The sequence below is a fragment of the Macaca fascicularis genome, chromosome 8, assembly GCF_037993035.2.
Source record: "Macaca fascicularis isolate 582-1 chromosome 8, T2T-MFA8v1.1".
Lineage (NCBI taxonomy): Eukaryota > Metazoa > Chordata > Mammalia > Primates > Cercopithecidae > Macaca > Macaca fascicularis.
The window spans coordinates 91,050,553-91,077,188 of NC_088382.1; the positions used below are offsets into that span (position 1 = coordinate 91,050,553).

A 26,636-nucleotide genomic window follows, 5' to 3' on the forward strand; every position below is an offset into this window, starting at 1 on the left:
ATGGAGACAAATAGAATGCCCTCATTTAGGTGGCAAATAGAAGAGGAGAAACATTTAGAGAGATAAATCAAGAAACAAGTAACAGTAACATGGAAACCAAGAAGGAATGGTTTTAAAGGAGAGAGTGATCAGTGTTCAATTTTTTGAATGAACATCAGTAATTTTGGAAAAGAATTTCTTTTGGGTCAATGGAATAGAAGCTATCTATTCAAAGGATAAAAGAGTAAGTGGATAGGGAAAAAAATAGAGAATGGCAAACAGATGAGACCTTGACCAGAAGATAATTCCAAAATATGTATTTACATCAAGTTAATGGAGAAAAAACCCAAAGGTATTTCCAGGCACACCAAAATACCTGTATTTAGAACTCTTCAGATATTTGGTTACGTTATATGAAATTTCTCAGATTTGACCATTTTTAACTTACAAAAATGTCAATTTCATATGATTTGACCTAATATTCACAAATATCGTAGGGAGATTTTTTACTGACGAGAACTCAGATTCTTAGGTTACCTATGTCAACTATCAACTCTAAGTCTATTGTGAATACTTAAGGCATAAAACTGCCAAGAATACTATGTGGTTAGCAAAACACCATGGATGAAAGATAGTGGATGAAAGATAATGAAAATTGACAAATCATTGATTTTATTTTTAGTATTTTAATAACATATGTTCTACCAAAAGAATAATTTCTGTAACAAAGTATTAGAAATAATCAGCTTTCTAAGGCTGAGCACAGTGGCTCACGCCTGTAATCCCAGCACTTTGGGAGGCTGAGGTGGGCAAATCATGAGGTCAGGAGTTCAAGACCAGCCCGGCCAACATGGTGAAAGCCTGTCTCTACTAAAAATACAAATATTATCCCAGCATGGTGGTACGTGTCTGTAATCCCAGCTACTCGGGAGGCTGAGGCAGGAGAATTGCTTGAACCCGGGAGGCAGAGGTTGCAGTGAGCCGAGATCACACCATCGTACTCCAGCCCGGGAGACAAGAGCAAGACTCTCTCTCAAAAAAAAAAAAAGAAAAAGAAAGAAAAGAAAAAAAGAAGAAGAAGAAGAAAAAAGAAATAAGCAGCTTTCTTTTTTCCTGGATTTTCACAAATATTCTAAAAATAAAAATATCTCTCTAGAACCTTTAGGTTTTAATTGGAGAATTTTTGAGAGTGAAATGGCTAGAGTAGAATGAAACTGTGAATGGTGATTTATCTGCTAGAGACATCACTGAGTGAAAACAACTTCAGTGAACTTGATTATTTTGGATCTTACTCCTTGCCTCAGTAATTTTTTTTCTCAAATTTAATTGCTTCGAGGCCAATGATGAAGGGCGTGTAAAATGCAATTAACAGATGAAAAATACCTCCTGTGATTTGATATTAAGCAGGAGTGATGGAGTGTAACATTAAAGAATGGTATCAGAGGTGCATATTCTGCATTTCACTTTAATTACGTCAATTTCAGGTTTTGGAACACTGGAATTTCACGCATGCTTAATTAAATTACGTCAGTACCAATACTTTGAGCTCAAAAGAATTTTTGGAGAAAGTTTCAGAGACTACGAACATGGGGACAATAATTATTTGCCCTGCTGGCTAGTAGACCAGAGTATGCTCTTGAAGTCTCTTCAATCTGTAAATATCTGAATAGAATTCAAAGCTCATAAGATAACAGACATAACTTTGAGTATACATTGGACCCATGAGAGGGAAAGTGATCTATATTAATTCCTCAATCCTCCAACCCCTATAAATGGTTTCAGATGCATGTATTTTTTTTTGAAGATGTAAAAAGACAAAAATCAGAGACACTACTAAAATATTTTTAAAAATTAAATTATTTTTTTCAAAGACAATGTAATAGATCCAATTATATCCATTTTATAGATAAAAAACTAAGGCTTTAGGATATTAACACTTAAGCTGTACACTGATGGTCATACAGTTGATACCCAAGCTCTATCTGTAACACATCAAGCACAAAATTCCTGTTCTAAGTGTTCCTTAAAATGGATTATATGACTCTGCAGGAATTATATATTTTCTTCCCTTGTCCCTGTTTATGTTGACAATCATGCTTGCTTTTTTTTGTCCCTTCTACAGCTCATGCCCTGGCTCCTTTTCTCCCCTTTACCCTTTCTTAGAGGCATTCTATGATAAAAATGAAAGTCATTGAAGGGGTCTGAAGTCCTCTTAGTGGGGACATTAGTTATACTGTGGTTCCAGGAAAACCTAGAGGGCGTAATGGCATAATAGTTAGCTCAGGTGCTGTAAAAAGTATCTGGGGCCACAGAAATTGCTAGCTTCATACATTTTGAGGTAGACCAGTTATTTGCTGGGCTGTAAGGCTGTGATCTTAGAACATTTGAACATGTAATAAAGTTCTTGGGGACTAAAGAGAACCAGCATTTTCCGAACATTGAAACTGGACCCCTTCCTTACAAAATATACAAAAATTAACTCAAGATGGATTAAAGACTTAAATGTAAAAGCAAAAACTATAAAAGCCCTGAAGACAACCTAAGCAATATCATTCAGGACATTGGCATAGGTGAAGATTTCATGATGAAGATGCCAAACAATCGTGACAAAGGCAAGAACTGACAAACTAAAGAGCTTCTGCATAGCAAAGGAAACTATAAACAGAGTAAACAGACAACCTATAGAATAGGAGAAAATTTTTGCAAACTATGCGTCTGACAAAGGTCCAATATCCTGCATCTATAAGGAACTTAAACAAATTTACAAGGAAGAAACAACCCCATTAAAAAGTGGGCAAAGGACATGAACAGACACTTCTCAAAAGAAGACATTCATGCAGCCAAAAGTCATATGGAAAAAAAACCCAACATCACTGATTATTAGAGAAATGCAAATCAAAACCACAATGAGATACCATCTCACACCACTTAGAATGGCTATTATTAAAAAGTAAAAAAATAACAGATGCTGGCAAGGTTGTAGAGAAAAAGGAATGCTTACACACTGTTGGTGGGAGTGTAAACTAGTTTAACCATTGTGGAAGACAGTGTGGTGATTCCTCAAAGACCTAAAGACAGAAATACCATTTGACTCAGCAAGCCCATTGCTGGGTATATACCCCAAGAAATATAAATCATTCTATTATAAAGACACATGCATGTATATGTTTATTGTAGCACTATTCACAATAGCAAAGACATGGAATCAACCTAAATGCCCATCAGTTATAGACTGGATAAAGAAAATGTGGTACATATACACCATGGAATACTATGCAGCCATATGAGTGAGATCATGTCCTTTGCAGGAACATGATGGAGCTGGAGGTCATTATCCTTAGCAAACTAACAGAGGAACAGAGAACCAAATACTGCATGTTCTCACTTAAAAGTGGGAGCTAAATGGTGAGAACACATGGATCATGGAGAGGAACAACACATACAAGGGCCTCTCAGAGGGTAGAGGTTGGGAGGAGGGAGAGGATCAGGAAAAATAACTAATGGGTACCAGGCTTAATACCTGGGTGATGAAATAATCTGCACAACAAACCCCCATGACACAAGTTTACTTATATAACAAACCTGCACATGTACCCTTGAACTTAAAATAAAAGTTTAAAAAAATGAATCTGTCACCCCTGGAAATTTTATAAAAATATGATGCCACATTTTTACATGAGTACAAATTAGGATAACCTCATGGTATATTTGCAAGTTTGAAACGTGTATGTTGCAAACGTTTATTAAGATACTGAATAAGAAAATATAATAAAAATAGTGCAGATTTTTAAAAATTGGCATTTAATGTTTGTTCAGTTTATTTACATTGTTAACAAATAAGTTAGGTAATTCTATTCATAATAATAGTTACCATTCACTGAATATTATATGGTGCTGATATATATATATGCATGCATACTTATGTATGTATTATTGTCCCATTAAAATGGGCATTATGATCCCCCTTTAAGGTGAAGAAACAGAAAGTGACTTGCTCAGGATTATACAACTCATGTGTGGCAGAGCTAAAATTCCAGCTCGGTTCCTTCTGGCTCCAAATTCCACATTTTTTCCACCCTACCATGCAGCTTCCCAAAGGAGCACTCAGGTTGCTTTCCCAGTTACATTATCACCTCCCAGTTGTCAGTGTAACCTTGTCAAGTGGGAGGTCAGAAGGAATTATGTGGCCCCCTCAAAATTCACTTCCTTAATTGCTGAGCTCAGCTAACTCTAGCTGCACTCAGCTGAAAGGTGAAAATCAACAAAGTAAAAACTGCTAAGTTATGTTTCCTTTACCTAAAAAAATAATTTAAGAGAACTCTTATAAGCCAGGATTAATAACCTAGGAATAATTTTATTGAACCATTTGCTACTTTTTCCTGAGACACTTAAGATATTTCATAGTTCTTCATTCATCATCCTATTTTCTTTTGTAAAAAATAACATTTCTAATGAAAGCATAACACTAGGCAGAGAAGAATGCACAAATCTGATATGTCCAGCTTGGTGAAATATCGCAATGTGAATCTACCCATGTCGTCATCTTCCAGATAGAAAACTTTGCCAGCACTCTGAAGCCCCCTCATCCCATTCCCAAGCATTCCTCCTTCTCTCCTTCCCAAAAGAAACCATTATCTTGGCTCCCACTAGCACAGATTAGTTTTATCTATTTTTGATTTTTTAACAAATAGGATCTTCAGGTTTTAATTTTTGTGTGTGCAGATTCCTTCACTCAATATGTTTATCGTTGAGTGGTTGCAAATAGTCATAGTTCTTTCTTTATCATTGCTTTCATTATTCCATTGAATGAATATGTCACACTAAAAGCCCCATTTTACTGTTGATGAACACATGAGTTACAACCGTGTACCACATAAGAGTTTTGGTCAGTCATGGGTCACATATTTGACAGTGGTCCCGTAAGCTCATAACTCCATATTTTTATTGTACCTTTTCTATGTTTAGATATGGTTAGCTACACAAATACTTACCATTGTGTTTCAACTGCCTATAGTATTTAGAACAGCAATGTGTTGTATAGGTTTGTAGTCTAGAAGCAATAGACAATGCCACGCAGCTTCGGTGTGTAGTAGGCTATACCATCTAGATTTGTGTAAGTACTCTCAATGATGTTTGCACAATGATCAAATCACCGAACGATGAATTTCTCAGACTCTATCCCTGTTGTTAAGCAATGACGATGTTGCTTGACTATATTTCCATTTTGGGGTTATTACAAATAACCCTACCATGAACATTTTTGTACATGACTCTTGGTGTAAACGTTCAACTTTAATAGATAATACCACACAGATTTCCAAAGTGGTTTACCAATTTACTATCTACCAGCCAGGCTTGGTCAGTAGGAATGGTTCCTACTCTACATGTTAGTCCTGAGTTTTAATGTAAATTATTAACAAGGTTGGGGGCTAGAAAGAGGCATCACTTTTGTCCTAGTGAAAGAGAGATGTTAAATATTGCACCCAGGATGACTCAGCGGTATCTCTGGATTTGGTCATTGTGAGCTACCTCCTAGTTGCAAGAGTTAGCACACTAGCTAGAAGTGTTTTCTGGACCATTCTGTGAACAGAGGCAGTTTAATAACATGTGGCAGGGCACCAGTGGATGATCTCATGTGTGAGTAACCACTCTTAAATCACCTTTGTATTGCTGTTGATTCATCAGTGTGAAAACAGCAATATCAAAGTAAGCCATGGAGGAGGGTGGAGGCACCACTGTGCTGTGATCACAGCAAAAGTTAACACTAGGGTCTTCCTAAGGCATCTGCCTATCATAGTGTTTGTTTGAAGTTCTGAAGACACCAGAACTTTTACAATGCCACTCTAGAAGGTAGCATTAGTGGAACTGACAACAGGTGCCTGAACATCTGATCCATTTCTTTTAAGTAGGACAAAACCTTTTATACAATTTCTTATGAATTCTAATTCTCTTAGAAGTTCTTGTAAATGTTACCTACTTTTTACTTAGTTAAGAGAAGATCTGCGAGAGATGACAATTTCCCTTAGATAATTCTGGATACCAAGGATAATCCAGAAATAAGTATATAAAATGAAATAGATTTGTAATCTGTCTTTGAAAAGTTCAGTGAGTATGTCGAGATGGTGTGGAGAAACAGAGACTAAGATTCTTGAATTTATTTGCGCGCTCACTCTCTCTCTCTATATATATACACACATACACATATATAATTAATTTTCTTACCGATATTAAGGAGAAACTGAACAAGAAAGCTAAACTTACAGCTTTCAAAGAGAACCTCCACTGCTTGCTTCAGGAAACTTAGGTAGGTGAAGAGGAAAATGTGATGTAATCTCTGAATAATAAAAAGAGGATTTAATAGAGGCTTAATCTCCAAGGCATTTCCAGTATCCAAAGTTTCTTTGACTACAAATCCATTCTCAAACTCTTGGTTGTCTTTTTCTTTCTTTTTTAAAAAAATTACACGAGGCCGGGCACGGTGGCTCGAGCCTGTAATCCCAGCACTTTGAGAGGCCGAGACGGGCGGATCACGAGATCAGGAGATCGAGACCATCCTGGCTAACACGGTGAAACCCCGTCTCTACTAAAAAAAGTACAAAAAACTAGCTGGGCGAGGTGGCGGGCGCCTGTAGTCCCAGCTACTCGGGAGGCTGAGGCAGGAGAATGGCGTGAACCCGGGAGGCGGAGCTTGCAGTGAGCTGAGATCCGGCCACTGCACTCCAGCCCGGGCGACAGAGCGAGACTCCGTCTCAAAAAAAAAAAAAAAAAAAAATTACACGAATGGTTACTAATTACTAATAGAGTAATAGAGTATCAATACTCTTAATTACCTTTTCTTCAGACTACTGAGTCATGTACTGTCATGTGCTTGATGATGATGGTACTGCCATCATTATGTATTTGGTCATAGTTAAAAACAACAACAACAACAACAACAAAAAACACCTCAGTAACCTAAAAATGAGGTTTGCATGTTCAAGTCTACTGATGCTGTCTTCTTGCCATTTGCTTTTGGTGGCATCAGTTGACTTAGCTGATTTACACAATACATTTGCCATCAACCCTGGCGATTTTTTAAAAAGAAATGATTGAAATCCCCTGTGGGATGGAAAAAAAAAAAAGAAGAAAAGCAAGAATGGGGTTAAGGGAGAGGGAGGGAGAATGAGAGCATGGGAGTGCTCTTATCCATTTCACAGGCATAAGTCAATGCATGTGTCACTTGTGAATTTGAAGAGTGAGCCTTCTCACTGTGCAAGCAGAAAGTAGTTTCCTCCCCTCCATAAGCTTCTGCACAGATGGGAAAATATCCACTGGGGAATACAGGAGGCTTCTCTACTATCTTCTTGTCTGCATTAGGCTACCTTTGGCTATTCTAGTGTGGGAAAAGAGGAAAAATAAAGGGTAGAAAAAGTCTTATTTGACTGGAATAGTTTTATCTGAAATTTATTTGTATCAGAATAATACATTTCAATATAAATGAATATTTTTTGTACTTAGTGAGTTTTTAAAGCTATGTTTTTCTATGGGATGTTATCATGGACTTTTGGAGAACTTCCTCTCTTCATCACTGAGGATTTCTCACTTGTGGTTTCCTTGACTCAGAGAACTCTTATTTCTCTGCTTATAACTCCTCCTTCAGCAAAATCCTGCTGGCAGAAGGGGGCTGAGCAACAATAATAAAAATCATATTACAAAATTTTCCCAGGAATCTTAGTCTGAAAACAGTCAATGGCATATATCTTAAATTTTAACTATTATATTTTATCCTTATGTTAGATGATAAATAATTAAAATGCAGAATAAGGTTTTTTAGTTGTTTTCATCAGTGTTCTTTTCTTTTTGGTTGTTAAAGAAATGCTCTGTGAAATTATTATACACGTATCTTAAAGAAACCATTTACGGCCGGGCGCGGTGGCTCAAGCCTGTAATCTCAGCACTTTGGGAGGCCGAGATGGGCGGATCACGAGGTCAGGAGATCGAAACCATCCTGGCTAACACGGTGAAACCCCGTCTCTACTAAAAAATACGAAAAATTAGCCGGGCGAGGTGGCGGGCGCCTGTAGTCCCAGCTACTCGGGAGGCTGAGGCAGGAGACTGGCGTAAACTCGGGAGGCAGAGCTTGCAGTGAGCCGAGATCGCACCACTGGACTCCAGGCTGGGTGACAGAGCAAGACTCCGTCTCAAAAAAAAAAAAAAAAAAAAAGAAAGAAAGAAACCATTTACTACACTTCCCATATGTAAGTATATAAATTAGGTAGGTTTAATATATCTAGGCAAAAAATCGGTGCCCAATTGCTTGCTTCTTGAGAACTAGAACACTTGGCTTTGGAATAGCAATTTAATACAATACCAAGACCACCTACTGAAGTACCTAGTGACTTTGCTGTACTTTTCCCCCTTTTCACTTTCTTCGAAAATCAGTTTTTGCTCTGTGTCTTCTGACTACTTTCTGTCTACCTCCACTAATGACTTCCGTCACCTGCCCACCAATGCCATATACATAGGTGAGTGCTACTGTCTGAAATGCCATTGTTATGGATTCAGCCTTCAGTTTAAACATTGTTCCTTCTTCTCCTTTTAAAATGCAAATACCTCCCAGATGGTCGAATATGAATTAAATAACTTCATACATTAGAATGAATTAGTCTTTCAAGTTCCTATGGCCCCAAGGACAGCATAAGAAATTTAAAGGAAAGGACTACTGAAAAGGGAAAAGAGAGGAGGTACATTAGGTTGTTATTTTTCATGTTTCATTCTAGTATAACATGTTGTCCACTGGAATTAAGATATAACCTGGCGGCTGGGCGTGGTGGCGCATACCTGTAATCCCAGCACTTTGGGAGGCTAAGGTGGGCGGATCACGAGGTCAGGAGTTCAAGACCAGCCTGGCCAATATGGTGAAACCCTGTCTCCACTAAAAATACAAAAATTAGCCAGGCGTGGTGGAGCGTGCCTGTAGTCCCAGCTACTTGGGAGACTGAGGCAGAAGAATCACTTGAATCTGGAAGGTGGAGGTTGTAGTGAGCCGAGATTATGCCACTGCACTCCAGCCTGGGCGACAGAGCAAGACTCTGTCTCAAAAAAAAAAAAAAGATATAAACTGGCCACAAAGCCAGGGGATGATTACCAATGGCCTGATCTCTACTGGGCAGAGCCTATATCCTGATGCACCTTTAGAAGGAAAAGAAAAACTCTGTACTCATAACTGCTTGGAAGAAGATACATTTGATTCCTGTTCCCCTCCACTGGTCACCTTTCTCTTCTTCCATCAACAGAAAAGTTCAGGTGTGTAAGTAACCTGGTTTCTTCCTTCCTCCCTGCATCAGTTTTGTTCCCTATTACTCAAAATTCAAGGTGAAGATTTCAGAAGTAAACCAACTCAGTCCAATATTCTACCTGTCATTCAAAAGACCACCCGGATAGCTACATGGTAGAAAAGAGAGTATTATTGACAATATCAGTTTGCAAACCAGAGTCAGTATCCACTGTGGGCCAAAGGTCCTCTGTCTTTGAAGAGGGAAAAGACAGGTTGAAATTTATGCCTCATAGGGCCTGTATCATGCAATAGAGTCAGACAAACATAGGTGCCTCAGAATACAGGCTCTACCCTACAAAAATCAGGCCCTGGGTAAGTGTCCTCTGGCCCTGCGGTCAGGTTATATCTTGATTCCAATGGGTAACATGTACCAGGATGAAACATGAAGAAAAACATCTTAATTCACCCTCATCTCTTTTCTCTTTTCAATAGTCCCTCCCTTAAAACTCCAAGTCTCTTATGCTTCTGCAAGTTTGGGGAAAAGCTATCCATATCTCTGAGAGGAATTAAGTGCATGACAACGGGTAAAAGTGTATGGAACATACATCCCATGTTCACTTTGGGGCGGGATTTTAGCATTAAAATGGGGTGGACTTTGCTCTTTACATCAAAAGGTGAACTATAGGACACAAAGACAGTTTGTGCACCCTCTCTATTAAGCTGGCTGAAACTGGCTTGAGGCCTACAGTTGCTTATCAGGAAAGAATATAAGGTGTGTCCTCTGTTCAATTAAAGTTGTAGTGGTCTGGGATGTAAATCAGAGTTAAGAAGGTTCTGATAATTTGCCTGATTCCTCCTGTTGTTAAGGAGTTTAGCAAAGGTGTGGTTTTTCTTAAAGGAATTTAGGACAATACCACGCCAGCTGAACCCTGAACCCTCAACCTGTAGGGAACTTGTTTCAACTTTAAGGTCTGGCTTAATTGATAAAGGGGCATCTACTTTGGCCTCCTGGGTCACACATACAAAGCTTTCTCTAAATACTGTACCTTTCGGTTACATTCACTTTCTGAACTTCAGTAGAACATGTCTAGAAGACCTTTATTAGGGCGTAAGTTTTCATGCATAGATGTCCTCCATGAACAACTAATATGTATGTTCTTTGAGGCCATTACTAGTTACATACTATACTTCTTTATTCCCGCAGAACAGTGACTTGGTGATAGAATCAAATACTTTGGAGGCTGAAGATTATCATCAGCATTTTCCTAGAGTATTCTTCAGAGCATTCTAAGTGCTGTTAAAAGGACGGCAGCAAACAAGGCAGGTTTTGTAATCAATCCATTTGTAGAAATGCTGCTCTTAAAAAGTTAAATGTATTTTTTAAGTTCAAGATTTCCTGGCATCTTTAGTATGCTCATACAAGCTGGAAATATCCAGTGGGAATCATGGTATGCCCAATTTTCCTAATTTGTTTGATAATGGAGTCTGTATTCAAAAAATCACTCACAGGAAAATTTAATTTCTTCTGTTCTCATTTTATAAATGAGAAAACAAAAATTTAAATTTAAACAGGTATTTTGTAGCAAAGTCTAGAACAATATCCTAGGCCACTGCTTTTACTTTTTATGCATTTAGAGCAGATATTTAATAAAATTATTGTCTTATGAATGATATTAATATTTCTTTGCCTGACTATATTAACATGTTAGGGCCTAGAGTTATAATAGAGACAAAAGTTGCTATGTCTAATTTGATTCTTAAAAAATCTTTTAAGATTTTTTTTTTCAATTCAAGTGAAGACAAAGGGGAATTGAGGACACAAAGATAATAGTTTTTTAAAAACAGATCTTTAAAAAAGATATATACTTTTGAAGATTTTCTAGGAGACCAAAAACGCTCTGCTACAGTTTAAATAGTGAGCAAATTATGTGTGTTTGTGTATGTATATGACACATGATTACTACGACATATGATTTTCTTGAGAAACAGGTGAGGAGGTCAAACAATAGCACAATTTCTTGCAGTGTTAAATTTTCCATATCTATTTATAATCCATACGCTAGTATTGTTTTAACTATGAATTATTAACTATTATTTTCATAGGCCAAATACAAATTGAAAGAAATAATTTAATTTTTGGTTAATCCCTTTCTTTTATTTTTTCATTTTTCTTCCCATAAAGTATTTTAAAGAATACTTTAATAATCACGGAATATATTTGGTATTCTTGATAAACCTATAATTTGCAATTCTATTTTTGCTTACTCAGAAAATCTTTTGTCAGAGGAATCTTGAGTTTTAGCTGAATTAGAAGACATCTAAAATTCTTTTAAACGCTAGAATTTTGATTGTCCTTTAGTTCTAAATCCAAGCCACTAATCTAATTTCAGAAATGAAACTATATAACTTTAAAAAATTTACTGATATGGCTGCTCAAGTGACAACTCATTGTTCTGAGATCACGTCTGACCAAGAATTACTGCCAAATATGCAATTAAAAACTATATGTCTTGGGCGTGGGCAGCAAAGATCAAGTTCTACTTGTTCATGTGGATTAGTGACTTGGACTAGTTAGGTTCCCTCAGAGTACTGTTGCAACTTTAAGGTCTGGCTTAATTGATAAATGGGTCACATATACAAAGCTTTCTCTAAATACTGTACCTATAGCTTTGGGTTGTGAAAAACCAGTGTGTGAAAGAACTAGAGCCTTGCCTTGGAAAACCAGAGGCAGCTGCCACCTACTCAGTAAAGCACGAAGCAAAAGGAAACCCAATGCTTTTTTTATGTGTGCAAGATTTACCGTCACTATTTACGTTGATTGGAAAATGACAAATGTTTTGTTTAACTCTTACGTGATTTTTATTTTGTTTCTAGTTATGATTTATATCACCACATGCTTTCAAATGGAATATTAGGCCGTTTTGATTTCCTGTTTCATATTGGGGTCAAACTTTTGTTTCTGTGAATATATCTCAGAAATGATTATGTCAACCAAAATGCAAAAATGCAATAAAATGGAAAGGTATTTGAGAAAAAAAGCTTTCTTTCCCATACAGTACATAACATACAGTAACTTTCATATGCTAAATACATTCAAAGGGACACCAGTAAATGGCATTCTTTCCTGTTTATAGAAGCTGGTCCTATTCTGTCTTGATACTTATCTGATGTCCTGATAATATAGCTGCAGAAGTGATAATATTTTACAACATGAAACAAATAAAACTTATCATATAGAACCATATTCTTTTCCCCAGGAACTACGTATAGTTTCTATTGAAAGACAAGGGCATCAGAGTATGTGTGGCAAGAAATCATTCAGCTTTGCTTCTGAGACACTTCTCTCAATTCTCAGAAAAGGAACTCAGCAGGATTTTCTGACCCTTACTGAACTAGCTGGGTGGTAGACAATTCCAGTTTTGACTTGTATGCTGGACATTTTTGTTATGCAAGTTGTATATCTCAGTATGCATCACCACTTCAGGCATAGCCTGGTGTCCATTTACTCCCAGGTTCATAGCAATGAACTAACTCTAAAGCACAGGCAGAGCTAAGTAGTGGCATGGGTTGCTTTATGATCTCTAACCCAGTATTTCTCAGACAAGATCCATCAGAGCAAAGTTTACCTCAGTTAACTTTTTGACATTTGGCACATTAATTTTAAACAAGGTATATCTATTTGGTACACTCACCTGGTTTCTGCAAAAGAGGTGGCCTGTTGTTGTTATTGTTTTTTTTTAAAAAAGACTAGCTTAAAAAAAAAAAACTCACTTAATATTATAAAGATAAAACAATTGCCTTGACCAATGCCATGGAGCTTTCCCTCTATGTTTTCTCCTAGCAGTTTCATGTTTTACATTTAAAAATTTAATCCATTTTGAGATGATTTTTGTATATGAGATAAGGGCCTAGTTTCATTCTTCTGCATGTTGATATTGAGTTTTCTCAATACCATTTATTGGCCGGGCGCGGTGGCTCAAGCCTGTAATCCCAGCACTTTGGGAGGCCGAGAAGGGTGGATCACGAGGTCAGGAGATCGAGACCATCCTGGCTGACACGGTGAAACCCCGTCTCTACTAAAAAATACAAAAACCTAGCCGGGCGAGGTGGTGGGCGCCTGTAGTCCCAGCTACTCGGGAGGCTGAGGCAGGAGAATGGCGTAAACTCGGGAGGCGGAGCTTGCAGTGAGCTGAGATCCGGCCACTGCACTCCAGCCTGGGCGACAGAGTGAGACTCCATCTCAAAAAAAAAAAAAAAAAAAAAAAAAAAAAAATACCATTTATTAAAGAGACTGTTCTTTCCTCATTGTGTGTTCTTGGCACCTTTGTAAAAAATTAAATTGACTGTAGATGTGGTTTTTTCGCAGGCTATTCTATCCCATTGGTTGATGTGTCTCTTTTTATGCTAGCACGATGCTGTTTTAATTACTATAGCTTTGTAGTACATTTTCAAATTAGGTAGTGTGATGCCTCCAGCTTTTGTTATTTGTTCTTCTTGGCTAACTGGGGTCCTTTGTGGTTCTATATGAATGTTAGACTTGTTTTCTCCATTTCTGTGAAGAATGACCTTGGAATTTTATTTATTTATTTACTTATTTTTTTTGAGACGGAGTCTCGCTCTGTCGCCCAGGCTGGAGTGCAGTGGCGCGATCTCGGCTCACTGCAAGCTCCGCCTCCCGGGTTCACGCCATTCTCCTGCCTCAGCCTCCCGAGTAGCTGGGACTACAGGCGCCCACAACCGCGCCCGGCTAATTTTTTTGTATTTTTAGTAGAGACGGGGTTTCACCGTGGTCTCGATCTCCTGACCTTGTGATCCGCCCGCCTCGGCCTCCCAAAGTGCTGGGATTACAGGCGTGAGCCACCGCGCCCGGCTGACCTTGGAATTTTGATAGCAATTGCATTGAATCTATAGATCACTTTGGGTGGTATGGACATTTTAACAATATCAGTTCCTCCAATGCAAGAATACAGGATATCTTTCCATTTATTTGTGTCATTTTAAATTTCTTTTATCAATGTTTCACAGTTTTAAGTATATAGATTTTTTATCTCCTTGGTTCAATTTACTCCTAAGTATTTTATTTTTATTATTTTATTTCTATATCTATGTCTATATCATAACTTCACCTTTTACCCCATAGATATATACAATTATTTGTCAATAAAATAAAAATAAAACAACAAAATAAAAACATTATTGTGTAAATGGAAAACAACAAATGGAGACTTTAACCAGTGATGATCTAAAAACCTTTCATTTATTTCTTAAATAAAATAATGTGGTTTCTTAAGAAAAAAGATATAATGAATTATGGGGAACCTGAGGGTTTCTGTTTATCTGATATTTCAAAGACCTTTAATTTTTTCAAATTTTCAATGTAATGAACTAAAACAGAATCAATTTTTAATAAATGTTTGTGAAACTTAAAAAAAAACCCACAATGGATGTAGTTCTTTAGCTTGTACAGACTTAGATACCAAACTTCTTGAAGATAAGAACTAGATTCTATCCACATAATTACTAGGTGTTCTAAAAATACGGACTGATTTGAGACAAAGGAATCTGTCTGGTATGGACAGCTCTGCTGGCCATTCTTTTGTGAGCAAGCAAAGCTATCCCTGCATGACATATTTGTATGTCATGAATATGGCCCTATTGCATTTTTTTCCCTCCTGCAAGGCACCTTCAGGTCCTACAATAGATGACACTGTAGTACCATGTTAATGCCTTCCTTGAAATTTAGACTTTGGAGCTGCCTGATACGTGAGAATTAAATATACAGCTCTTCATCCTATTTGAAATAGTTGGAAGGAAGGAGGGCGTTGCTCAAAATCATGCCAGGACAACAAGCACAGCCCTGACTTGCCCCAGTCAAACCAGGATATGGTCATCCAATCTTGCACTCTGCAAAAAATAGGATGTTCAGATAACCTACCAGGGCAGAAAGGCCATTAGGAGCTCCATCTCTGCCCTGATGGTGAAGCTAGAATTAATGTTATCTGATGTGCTGGGCAGGGAGAAGGAGGTAAGGATGCACGGCACACGATTATTTTTGTGTTTTTTTAGGATTTGACCATCAGCTTAGGTCTTGTTCCTTCTTCCTGATGGCTAAACTCTACCATTCTCTTGCCAGGATCCAAATCCAGATCAGAAGAACCCATCAGAATCATGATAGTACCATCCCCTGGAATTCCAGCTTGACCTCCACAGCTCTAGCTGCCACGTCCCACCCACAGAGCAGATCCTCTAGGTATTTTGTTGTCTTCAGATCCAGGTACATACACTTTAGGCCCAGTATGTGGCAGTTATGAGACAAAGCAAATGTTTCAAAGACAAGTCAGACTTATTCCTCCTTCAGATGGGTAAAACTGATATCAAGTGTGAAGAAGAAAGGGCAGGGTAGAAAGAGAACAGGAGGAAAATTAAAAAGTGATTTCAATTTTTGAAGTCAATTTTATTGATTTGTTGACTGAATCAATAAAGGAGTGAAGTTGAATTGGTTGATATCTAAATAAAAATATCCATTCTAGGACAACAGATGTTTGTAGCTCAGGCGAGCTTTTAATCCAAAGTAAGAAGGAGGGATTTCAGACCCACATTCAGAATCCTGAGGCCATGGTATTTGAGATCTCCTCTTTCTAGTCCTGAGTGTTGACAAGGGAAACCCAGGTTGGTGCTCAATATTTGGCAACTCAGTAGGATGTCTGAGACCCTGCAGGAATTAACTATGTATTTCAAGGTTGTAAGACAGGAGACAAGATTTGAGATTTGTGACACAAATATTTTTTATCCCACTTTCCAAAATAGGCTGGAACTAAGATCACAGTTGACCTTCTTACTGGTAACAACTACTTAGCCTCCCAGTTCCTGCATGAAATTATAATATAATATCTACATTCTAGCCAATGCAGAAAACAGAATATAGTTTACTGGAAACTTAAACTGGTTTCTTATAATTAATAGTGGATTACTTAGAGGAGAAACCATTGCCGTAGAAACAAGGAATTTAGGCATACAACGGGCAAGATGGCAGAGGTAATGCATGGGAGAATTAAATATACCTCCCCCTACATACTGTTGAATTTATATCTTTAAGTTTGGTCAATGCAGAAGTGAGCAGGTGAACAAAAAGTGTCCTGTGGTGTCTATGGGTGGGTGAACAAAAGTACCCATCCTGCTGCTTGGGTCCTTCAGAGAAGTGCACAAAATCAGCTCCATGCTGGTTTTACAGCTCTGTGCAGGACTCTGAGGAGTTACAGGGTAGCTCTTCCCACCGCCAAAGGAAGAGGACCAGAGATAGGATCAAGAAAGCATCTTCAGTCAGATTTAGGTAGGTTATTAAATGCTGATGATTCTTCTTCAGAGCTAATCCAGAAAAATGGAAGCAATGGGCCTGACTCACTGAGATAAATAGCTTAGAGGCAAGCAAATCCATGGTTTTGTAGATTTGACTTGAAAAAATCATTAATTCTGATAGATAATAATATCCAAAAAGAGAAATGATCAAATGGTGTGAGAATCTAGGAATATTGCATGGGAGGTAGGAATGAAAAATAGAAAAGGGTAATCTACAAGAAAAGAATTTGGCCTTTTCCAGTGGGAACATACCATTTGGAGGTTTTTTATGTTTGCAATTTTTAAGGACAGAGATGGTCATTATGAATGTGTCTGTGTGTTTGGGCTTGGCCAGCCTAAGATTTTGTATATAAGGAGGCTTAGGAGTAATAATGTGATTAGAAGTGGGCTTGTAATAATGTGATTATTATTAGGAGTAATAATGTGATTGAAGAGGTTGGAGTTGCTAAGGAATTTGTTTTGAGGTTGTATTGCCTGGTAAACATAATGCTTTTACTAAGATTTTGTGTTTATTGGGGTGGCTTGGTTGCATCCTCCTGCTTCATTTCAAGCTCTGCCCTTCGGAGTTGTGCTTTTAAACCTTTGAACACTGCTCATATGAGGTATAAAAGGATTAGCCCAGACTATGTATATCTGTTGCCACGAGCTAATGACAAACGTAATATACAATAATACACATGTCTGGAAAGTAGGAAGATCTATACAAGTAAGGGAAATGTATTAATTTTATACTGAAAGCTTTTATTATAAAATGAGCCATTATGTCCTCTGCCTTATTTTGAAGCCATTCACCTTTTAATACTGTAACTTTTGCAATGCCTCATTTTCCCTCCAGCTATCCTGTAGTCCAGTTAACTCAGCAAGCACAAGTTTATGATGGATTATTTAAGGTGCTGGAAAATTTTAATGGTTAGTCATGGCAGTCATGTTGTGTAAGACTCTAACTGCTTTAAGTAAAAGCACAAAGTTCAAAATATAACTCCATCTTTATAAGTGCTTTTTTTTTTTTTTTTTTTTTTGACATGGAGTCTCGCTCTGTCACCCAGGCTGGAGTGCAGTGGTGCGATTTTGGCTCACTGCAACCTCCACCTCCCGGGTTCAAGCGATTCTCCTGCCTCAGCCTCCTGAGTAGCTGGGATTACAGGCGTGTGTCACCATGCCTGGCTAATTTTTGTATTTTTAGTAGAGACGGGGTTTCACCATGTTGGTAAGGCTGGTCTCGAACTCCTGACCTCGTGATCTGCCCACCTCAGCCCCACAAAGTGCTGGGATTACAGGTGTGAGCCACTGTGCCCGGCCTTATAAGTGCTTTAATTAAAACCAATCTTATTATGAAAAACAAACCAAAAAAACCTTGTATTGATGGATGGTAGCTATTGCAATTTCTTGTTTTGGCTGGATGCATTGAAGGATTTAAAATTTAATATTTAAGGTGTGCCTTAAACTGCAAGGCTCCCTGACTTATTCTCATACGGGAATTTTTGCTGCTTCAGATAGCTGACAACATGCAGATCCATACTCTATCTCTTAAGATTTTCTTTTGGAACTGATTCCAAGTGAAATTTTCTTAGGGAAGATGTGAGTAGAAGCTGGGTATGCAAAGCATGTCTATAGCAAGGAAAGCCAGATGAGTGAGGGTCAAAAAGCTGGTTATAAAATTTAAGGGAGGCACTAGGTTTAAATAAATGTATTCTCCAATCTCAGTGATTAATTTTTTTTTCCTTTTTTGATCATCTGGCCATATACTTAGAAAAGACTCAGTTCCCTGAAATGGATTACTTCGAATATTCTCTGCAATAATTTAATGTGGTACTCTCCATTTCTCTACCAACTGCCTGTTGCTAAGCCACCAACACTTACTGTCCTTAGGAAGAATTAATATGCAATAATCAACTTTGTGGAAGGCATATCTATGTACATAAACTTCAACTGGGAAGTTCTCTTTAAATAAAAATGACACAATATGCTCCAAAGCTGTGTGTGATTACAGAATGAGAAGGCTGAAAAACTACTCACATTTATCAAGTAAAGCCTCAGAGAAATATTATGGTTTTACCACTAGGTGGAAATAGAGTAATTTTGAGTATGCTTTTTCAAGGCCATGAACTACTACTGCAGGAGTACTTCATAAACTGAAGGTGATCTAATAAATTATTTAGTTTTAATTCTCATCTCCTTAAATTCACAGATGATAAAACTAAGGTTCAGAGATATTAAGTAAAATTGCATCTGTCTTGAAAAAGGCAGTTTTCTAAGCTACTGGAAGAAGAGTTGCTAGTAATTCTTGATTCTTCAATCATTTTCATCCATAAGAAGAATGTGTTATTATCTTCCAGTGTGAAGGAAGACATGATATAACACCTGTATTACGTACGTGCTGTTACTAAAAATAATGAACAGTACAGTTACTAATGTTCGTAAGGACAGGCTAGGATAAAACTATTGTTTCTTGTTTCCTATGTCGTAATTAATCACAATCAAGTGATGATTCTCCTTCTTTCCAACAAAGAAATACTCAACCATCCCCATAAAGTTACATGAGACTTCAGTGAAATTTGTTTTCACAACATTTTTGGTTTTACACCTCATAATGGGTGCAAGGTAAGTAGCCTAGAATAGGCCTTTACTTAGCGGGTGAAGAGAATACTTACTGCTTTTTCACAGCTTAAAATCCATTACCATAACTCTTGAGAAGGAAAGAATCTGAGTAGTAGAGCTTAAGGGGCATTAGGAATAATCTACTCCAATCATACATCTGTATACACATCAGATGAAGTGTCTGAAAACAAGACATTCAATGTGTTTCCCTGAGGAACAGAGCAATCACCATGCCCTTTTTTGTTCCACAATATAAAATAACGGTTATTATTTTGGCCATATATCTTTGTTTTTTCTGTATGTTTTAACACAAAAGAACGATTTCCACTCATCACATTAGAGATTGTGTTTAAACCTAAGTTTTAGGTAAGGCCTTGGGATTAAAGGCTATTTCTTAAGTAGCTAAGTATCTAGTACTCCAGTGCCAATCTCTTTTTGATATTTCTGTAACACGTTAGATTATGATAATTTAAAAATTAGTATCAGAGTGCTGCGTCCTATTATTACTACATTCTATACAAAAACGGATAAGACATGTTGAAATGGCACATGAAGAGCTCAAACACACAGGCAGCCCTAGGAGCTCCCTGAAAGCCAGGGCTTCTCATCACTGAGCAAATGATGCACTCAGCTCCCCTAGCAACACGAATGTTTTCTGAGCAGTGGGGACATGCAGACCCTTATTGGGAAAACAACTGAGTGTTAAATGGTACCACAAGGAAAACTGGTGTGACCCTAAACTTAGGGCAGGGACTTGAAAGGGATGCAGTTCAAGGGAGCAGCATGTTGGGAGATAGCAAATCAACCTCAGATTTCAATTTTGTCAAGGATGATACAAGAACTAGTAGTGTCTCGGTGACTATGGTCTACTCAGAGCTCCGTCATCAGGTGTGGTCTGATTTCATAAGGTCTTCAGTGAGTTGGACCTGGATGGGGATTCTGGTTCTACCACTGTGCACTTTCTTTGCCCTATTTTCTCTTTTGAAAAATTGGGATAACACCCCTAGCAAAAATATAGTGGAGACCAATGTCTATAAAGTGCCCAGGAAGCACATCTAGCACTTAGTAGCTACTCAATAAATGCACATTACCTCTATCGAAACGGCCAACCTGTGTGGCAACTTCCTCACCTCAGTCCAGTCCAGGGAGGTCAGTCCAGTCCAGGGAGGTCAGCTCCAACAGGCACCCGGGAACACCAAGTAATAAACTGTGAAAAGTACACTTTGAAATGTATCACGTTCTACGCACATGTATAGAGTATTATTATAGTTCAAGAGAAAGAGGGAACCCGCTGGTGTCTGAGAAGAAACCGTGAAGGGTGCACTACGAGGGGAACATAAACTAATAAAACATTCTTGAATGGCAATGACAATCACTAAAGTTGACACTTCCTGCAGTCTTTTAGTTTAGAAACCACACTTCCCGAGACGTCCCCCGTTCCAACAGGCACCTTCTGATAAAATCCTCTAGCTCAACTCAGGTATATCCCCACTATTGGGCCAGGGAGACCTGCGGATGGCGAGAGCGGGTTCTCTCAGGAGGGTGTGGATTGTGAGCTTGTCCGCTGGCAAGGAGCAGAAGGTCAGGGAGGCACCGTAGTTAATCAATCAATAAACCAAACAGCCGATCAATCACTTCCTGCAGTCCGAGGCCGGCGAGGGCTAATCGATTGGTCCGGGTATTTTGAAAGGAAAAACGGCGGTGGATAGGCTGTCAAACGGAAGGGTGAAGGAGAGGCGGGGCTGGGCCTCCAGGTGCCCCCTGTGGCTTCCTGGGCCTGCAGAGGCGCCGAAACGTGCAGGCGCCGGCGTCCGGGAGGCGTGGGGTGCTGAGGCGAGTCCCTGCTTGCTGGTGAGAACCTCCCGACCCGGGGAAGGCCTGGGGGGCGCGCGGCGGGCGGGGCGAGGGCCGGGCGAGGCCCGCCTCCCATTGGCCGCATAGCGCCGCCCTGCGCAGACCGCCGATATAAAAGCAGCCGCGGGCGTCGGGCGCCTCACAGCAAGCTGCCACGCCGACGCCGACCCCATTCTGCACGTCAGCCCGCCCGCGCCCACCATGGCCACAGTTCAGCAGCTGGAAGGAAGATGGCGCCTGGTGGATAGCAAAGGCTTTGATGAATACATGAAGGAGCTAGGTGAGGCACCCGACCTGGCAGCGCCTGCAACGTGGCGTGTTTGTGGCCGTCTGTCCTTCGGTCCCAGTCAGCGTGCCAGATTCCGGGGCAGGAGATGCTCGGCGACCTATCCCCAACCCCTCCCATCTTCCCCACCACGCGGCCGTTGGGTGCAGCGCGCGCAGCACCACGCGGGCAGGCGTCTAGGAGCAGGGAGCGTGCGCGCCTCCTGCCCGCCCGCAGGCCGCAAGATTCCGGAGGTAGTCCACCTCGTGATCCACCTACCTCTCTTATGCTTCTTTCCCCTCGCCCAAACAGCAGCCACTCTGCATTGCTTCCTGTCCTTTAGTGCGCGCACCCGTCACCTCACGCTGCACTTCTTTCGACCCCCTCCAGGCGACCCTCTATTTCCCTGTTTTCCTCCTTTACTCGTCCTTCCCCTTCCTGCTACTATCCTGGCTCTTCCATTTACCCCATCGTGGCAGCACCCACTCCCCTTTCCCTCCCTGTCGCATCTTTTTTTCCTCTCTGGCGCGCAGGTTGCCCTCCCTTCTTGGGGACGCGGTGCTGGCGCGCAGTTTTCCGCAGAAATCCTGTAGACGGGTCTGAGCGGCGCTGCAGCTTCAGCTTGTATTCCTCTGTCAGCCCCATCTCCCCCAGCTCCTTTGCTCGCCCTCAGCAGTTGAGCCGAACTCTTTGGATTGGCACCCCATGGAACACCAGGGCCCCCGAGAAGCGTGGCGCTGGCGGTGCAGACCTGCTGCTGGCACTGCCGGGCCGGGGCACCGCAGTGGGAGGGTGGCCTGTGGGAGGAGCGCAATGAGGCCGACTGTGCCTGGGGGTGGCCATGTGTTGCCATCCTGGTCTCTGCCTCTTGAGGGTGAGGGGGAAGGGGGCAGTGGGCGTTGCTGGAAAACCGTAACAGAAACTGCCTGGCCCTGCTGCGGCAAACTGCATGCAAGATGGGTGTGGCCCTGCGGAAAGCGTTCCGAGGGAGGAGAATCTCAGTAGTAAGATTCATTTCTCTCACTCAAAACAGTGCTTCATTATAAATTACTGTCCTTTTCTGTGCCAGTGACAGATTGCATGCTGATTGAGATAACTGGATAAATTGCAAACAAAAATGGACCTTTGTCACAGGCCACTAGGAAGTGAGATGGAGTTAGCATAGCATGGATCCTCTCTGGAAGGGAGCTTCCAGCCCTAAGGGACGGCTGGGACTTACAAGGTTGCTTCAGAAGCCGGCATCCACAAATGTTAACTGGTTGCTCGCTGGTGAAATAACTACTGTGGCCCTCTATTGATACCTTGTCGCCGTGGCACTTCGGAATCACTCCTTCAGTACCCTTTATCCAAGACAATGTGGTGTTAAGGCTGGTTTATGGTGAATCATAAGTGTATTTATGATACTATCAGTGAAGTAAGAAGGCAGTATTTTTCTTTTTCCTTGTAAACCTACATCAAGATGACTCTGGAAAAAGCGATTTACTGCACATGTCCAATAAATACAGTGTGTGTGTGTACAAGTTTAAGGCCCAGAGAACAAATTGTAGAAAGCAAATTGTGTGTAGGTTTGGAGGGCTTGTTTCCACGATTCTGGAGTCTTGAAGGTTGTCAAGACTCGGTTCATTAGGGAGCAGTCAGGATGTGAACAGAGCAGAGCCCATTTATTTGTCCGAAGTGAGAGTAAATAATGACTCAATTAACAGCGGTAAGGCACCAGCCCTGAGCTGGCCAAAGAGAAGGCTCCAAAGGGAACTTTAAAGCCTGGCTGAGAGTTCTTCATCAAGACAATCACCCTGCGTAGGTTGTAGTCTCATTTATGAAACAGTGATTTGGCCTGGATCTAAGGTTTCCTTATACATGTTAACTAACTCTAAGGGGAACGTTAAGGGGAAATTGATAGATCATAAATTAACATACAATTTAATATGGTATTTTATAAATTTCTATTGATTTATAAAGCTATGAAATATTTTTTATATTCAAAGGTAGGATTTTTTTCCCCATTTGTTAGCATCAAGATTGTGCTGCTGACTTTTAAAAGATTGTGCTGTTCGAGTATCTCAGGATCGATTTCTAATTTGTATAGTTTACTAATCAAATATTTATCGAGAGCATTTCTATGCCAGACTGTGTGCTGGAGTCATAGAATGTAATGGTTGGCAGAATCCAGTAAAAAGAAAAAGATTGAGGGAACTCCTGAATTTGCAATTTTGAATACTTTATCTCCACCTTCTATCAACTGCTTTCAGTAAATAAAATTTGGAAGTCTGCATTTCTTACCTAACTTTCTGAAAGCCAGCATAGCAGGGTGGCCAAGAGCTCAGATTTGAAGCCAGGGTGCCCGTGCTCTTGATTCCCAGTTCCATCACTGTCCAGTTGAACGATCTTGGGCAAGTTACTTCAGTGCCTCGCTTTCTCATCAGTAAAATGGAGACAGTAACATCTGCCTTTTACAGGGCTGTTGTAAGCTTACCTGAGTTTCATATATGTAAAGTGCTGGCTCATACCATGGGATATGTGTTTACAATAGTTATCAATAAGCAAATAAGTGAAAATATGCTGCACAAAGTGATTACAATGGAATTATATTGCTTTTATCATGTAAATGATAACTTTGGTCTTCCTGTTTAACATGACTTAACATTCTACAGGAGTGGGAATAGCTTTGCGAAAAATGGGCGCAATGGCCAAGCCAGACTGTATCATCACTTGTGATGGCAAAAACCTCACCATAAAAACTGAGAGCACTTTGAAAACAACACAGTTTTCTTGTACCCTGGGAGAGAAATTTGAAGAAACCACAGCTGATGGCAGAAAAACTCAGGTCAGTCATGACATGTTATGAAATCACAGAAGCTTCTAGAATGATAGGCTGTATCAATAACATTTTACTGTTTGTAGGCAAGAACTTAATGAAAAAGTTATGAATTGAGTTTTGTCACATTAGCAAAAGTATCAACTTCATTGTAGAATTGGCATCTTTTATAAGCTACTAGGTTGAAAACCACAAACTATTGTGAATAAAATCAATATGGGTTAATGAAGTAGACTCAGAAAGGAGAAGGTGAAAAAAAAAGTTAATTAATGAGGTTATGAGTCATGGAAACTCTTATAATGTACTTGGAAGATAAAACATTTACTTCATTTTTGCAGACTGTCTGCAGCTTTACAGATGGTGCATTGGTTCAGCATCAGGAGTGGGATGGGAAGGAAAGCACAATAACAAGAAAATTGAAAGATGGGAAATTAGTGGTGGTAAGTGTCAAACTGCTGTGTCTTAGCTTCTTGTGTGCATTCGTAGTTCACATAACTGTTCTGTATCATTGATCATTAACAGAACTCAGTTTGGAAGAAAAAAATAACAAGTTAAATACTAGAACACTGATTTTTTGAGACGGAGTCTCACTTTGTCGCCCAGGCTGGAGTGTAGTGGCCGGATCTCAGCTCACTGCGAGCTCCGCCTCCCGGGTTCACGCCATTCTCCTGCCTCAGCCTCCCGAGTAGCTGGGACTACAGGCGCCTGCCACCTCGCCTGGCTATTTTTTTTTTTTTTTTTTTTTTAGTAGAGACGGAGTTTCACCGTGTTAGCCAAGGTGGTCTCGATCTCCTGACCTCGTGATCCACCTGTCTCGGCCTCCCAAAGTGCTGGGATTACAGGCTGGAGCCACCGCGCCCGGCCAGGAACACTGATTATTAAGAAAGTCCTAGTGGAGATAGAGAAGTGACATGACATAGCAGAGGATTTGGCTGGCGTCAGGGGGAGTTCTTGCTTTGTTGCCACATTACAGTGAAATCTTGGCAAGCCCCCAAACTGCTCTCTTAGACACACATTTTTCTGTATCTTTAAGGAATATTTGCCATGACCAAAAGAATAAAGATATATTCAACACATTAGTTTTCTGTAAAACATGCATATTATGAGCAAAACAACAGCTTCTAGCTTCTCTCAAATCCGTGAATCCTGAAAGAAATTTTCTCCATCTATGAATTAGATTACGTGATTTTGTGGGACTTTGATTCTAATGTTTTAACACCACCACTGCTGGAATATAAGGCTAACCTAACTCTTTAATGTCTTTCCTTCTCCTAGGACTGTGTCATGAACAATGTCACCTGTACTCGGATCTATGAAAAAGTAGAATAAAAATTCCATCATCACTTTGGACAGGAATTAACTAAGAGAATGACCAAGCTCAGTTCAATGAGCAAATCTCCATACTGTTTCTTTTTTTTTTTTTTTCATTACTGTGTTCAGTTATCTTTATCACAAACATTTTACGTGTAGCTGTTTCAAAGTGTGTTGGATTAATTAGGATCATCCCTTGGTTAATAAAGAAATGTGTTTGTGCTAATACATGTTGTATGCGTTCTTTAAACCTTACAGGAAATTAGCGATGAGTTTTAATAATTATTAACTGAGTAAAGGCTGGGGGAGTCTTGAGGGTACTATATTAAGATGACACTCTAGCAATTTAATTTAGATAGCTACTCTTACAGGAAATACTGTATCAATTATTTAAGCTTTCCCTATACTATTTGAAGTTTGTATGAACTCAAGAATCTTGAACTTCTGGCAGAGACCATTCTCAATAAAAGGTGGCTACAACATAAACTTTATGATTCAAATTAGAGCAAAGGTTTAATTAACCAGCATTGACTAAAATATTTTTTGTGTGTATATACACATATAAATAATATACTATGTATAGAATAATCAGAATTCTAGTGAGTCTCTGTTTCTTGGTCCCCAATGCAAATATCCACAGTTCACATTTGGAGAAGCAGGCTGTTGGCCCTGAGCTAAAGCTTTGCATAAATGATCTTTAGGGCAAACGTTAAAGGGCTAGTACGACTATATCCATTCTGCAAGTAAGAAAACTGGTTTTTTACTAACTAGTTCAAGGATAGGAGGTAGTAGAGCTGGATTGACAACCTATATCTCATCAAGTCTACTCAATGTGTTCAGTCATTCTACAAGGCTGCCTCTTTGCAGCTTGTGCAGAGATCTTGTCTAAAGTCCCAAAGTATACTAATTGAGACTTCTGAAACCACCCTCCATGTGAAGAAATGTTAACTGGTAAGCATCTTCTCTTAGGAATTACCCACTGCTAGCAGTCAGTGGAGGTTTTCAACTCACTGATACTCTAGTCCTGTGCTGTCCAATATGTAGCTATGAGTCACATATGGCTATTGAACTTTTAAAGTGTGATTAGTCTGAAATGAGATGTACATAGGGGATTTCAAAGGCTTAGTACAAAAAGTAAAATGCCTTAATGATTTTTTGGTATTGATTGCATATTAAAATAAATTATAATAATAAAGTTAATT

General features: G+C 39.5%; 1 protein-coding gene and 1 pseudogene across 2 annotated transcripts; one reads left to right on the forward strand and one right to left on the reverse strand.

Moving 5' to 3' along the window:
- Positions 1-22,073, reverse strand: part of LOC123575228 (peptidyl-prolyl cis-trans isomerase A pseudogene) — a 102,478-nt pseudogene extending 80,405 nt beyond the window's left edge.
- On the forward strand, positions 21,184-25,660 carry FABP5 (fatty acid binding protein 5). 2 transcript variants are annotated; one of them, XM_045398442.3, is made up of 4 exons: positions 21,184-22,312; positions 23,960-24,132; positions 24,462-24,563; positions 25,399-25,660. In XM_045398442.3, exons 1-4 carry the CDS (start codon positions 22,258-22,260, stop codon positions 25,450-25,452), a joined length of 384 nt encoding a protein of 127 aa, XP_045254377.1. In that variant the 5' UTR covers positions 21,184-22,257; the 3' UTR covers positions 25,453-25,660. The 2 variants fall into 2 exon arrangements, with proteins under 2 accessions (XP_045254377.1, XP_005563674.1); XM_005563617.5 differs by having other exon boundaries at positions 21,184-21,323.
- The last annotated feature ends 976 nt before the right edge of the window (positions 25,661-26,636 follow it).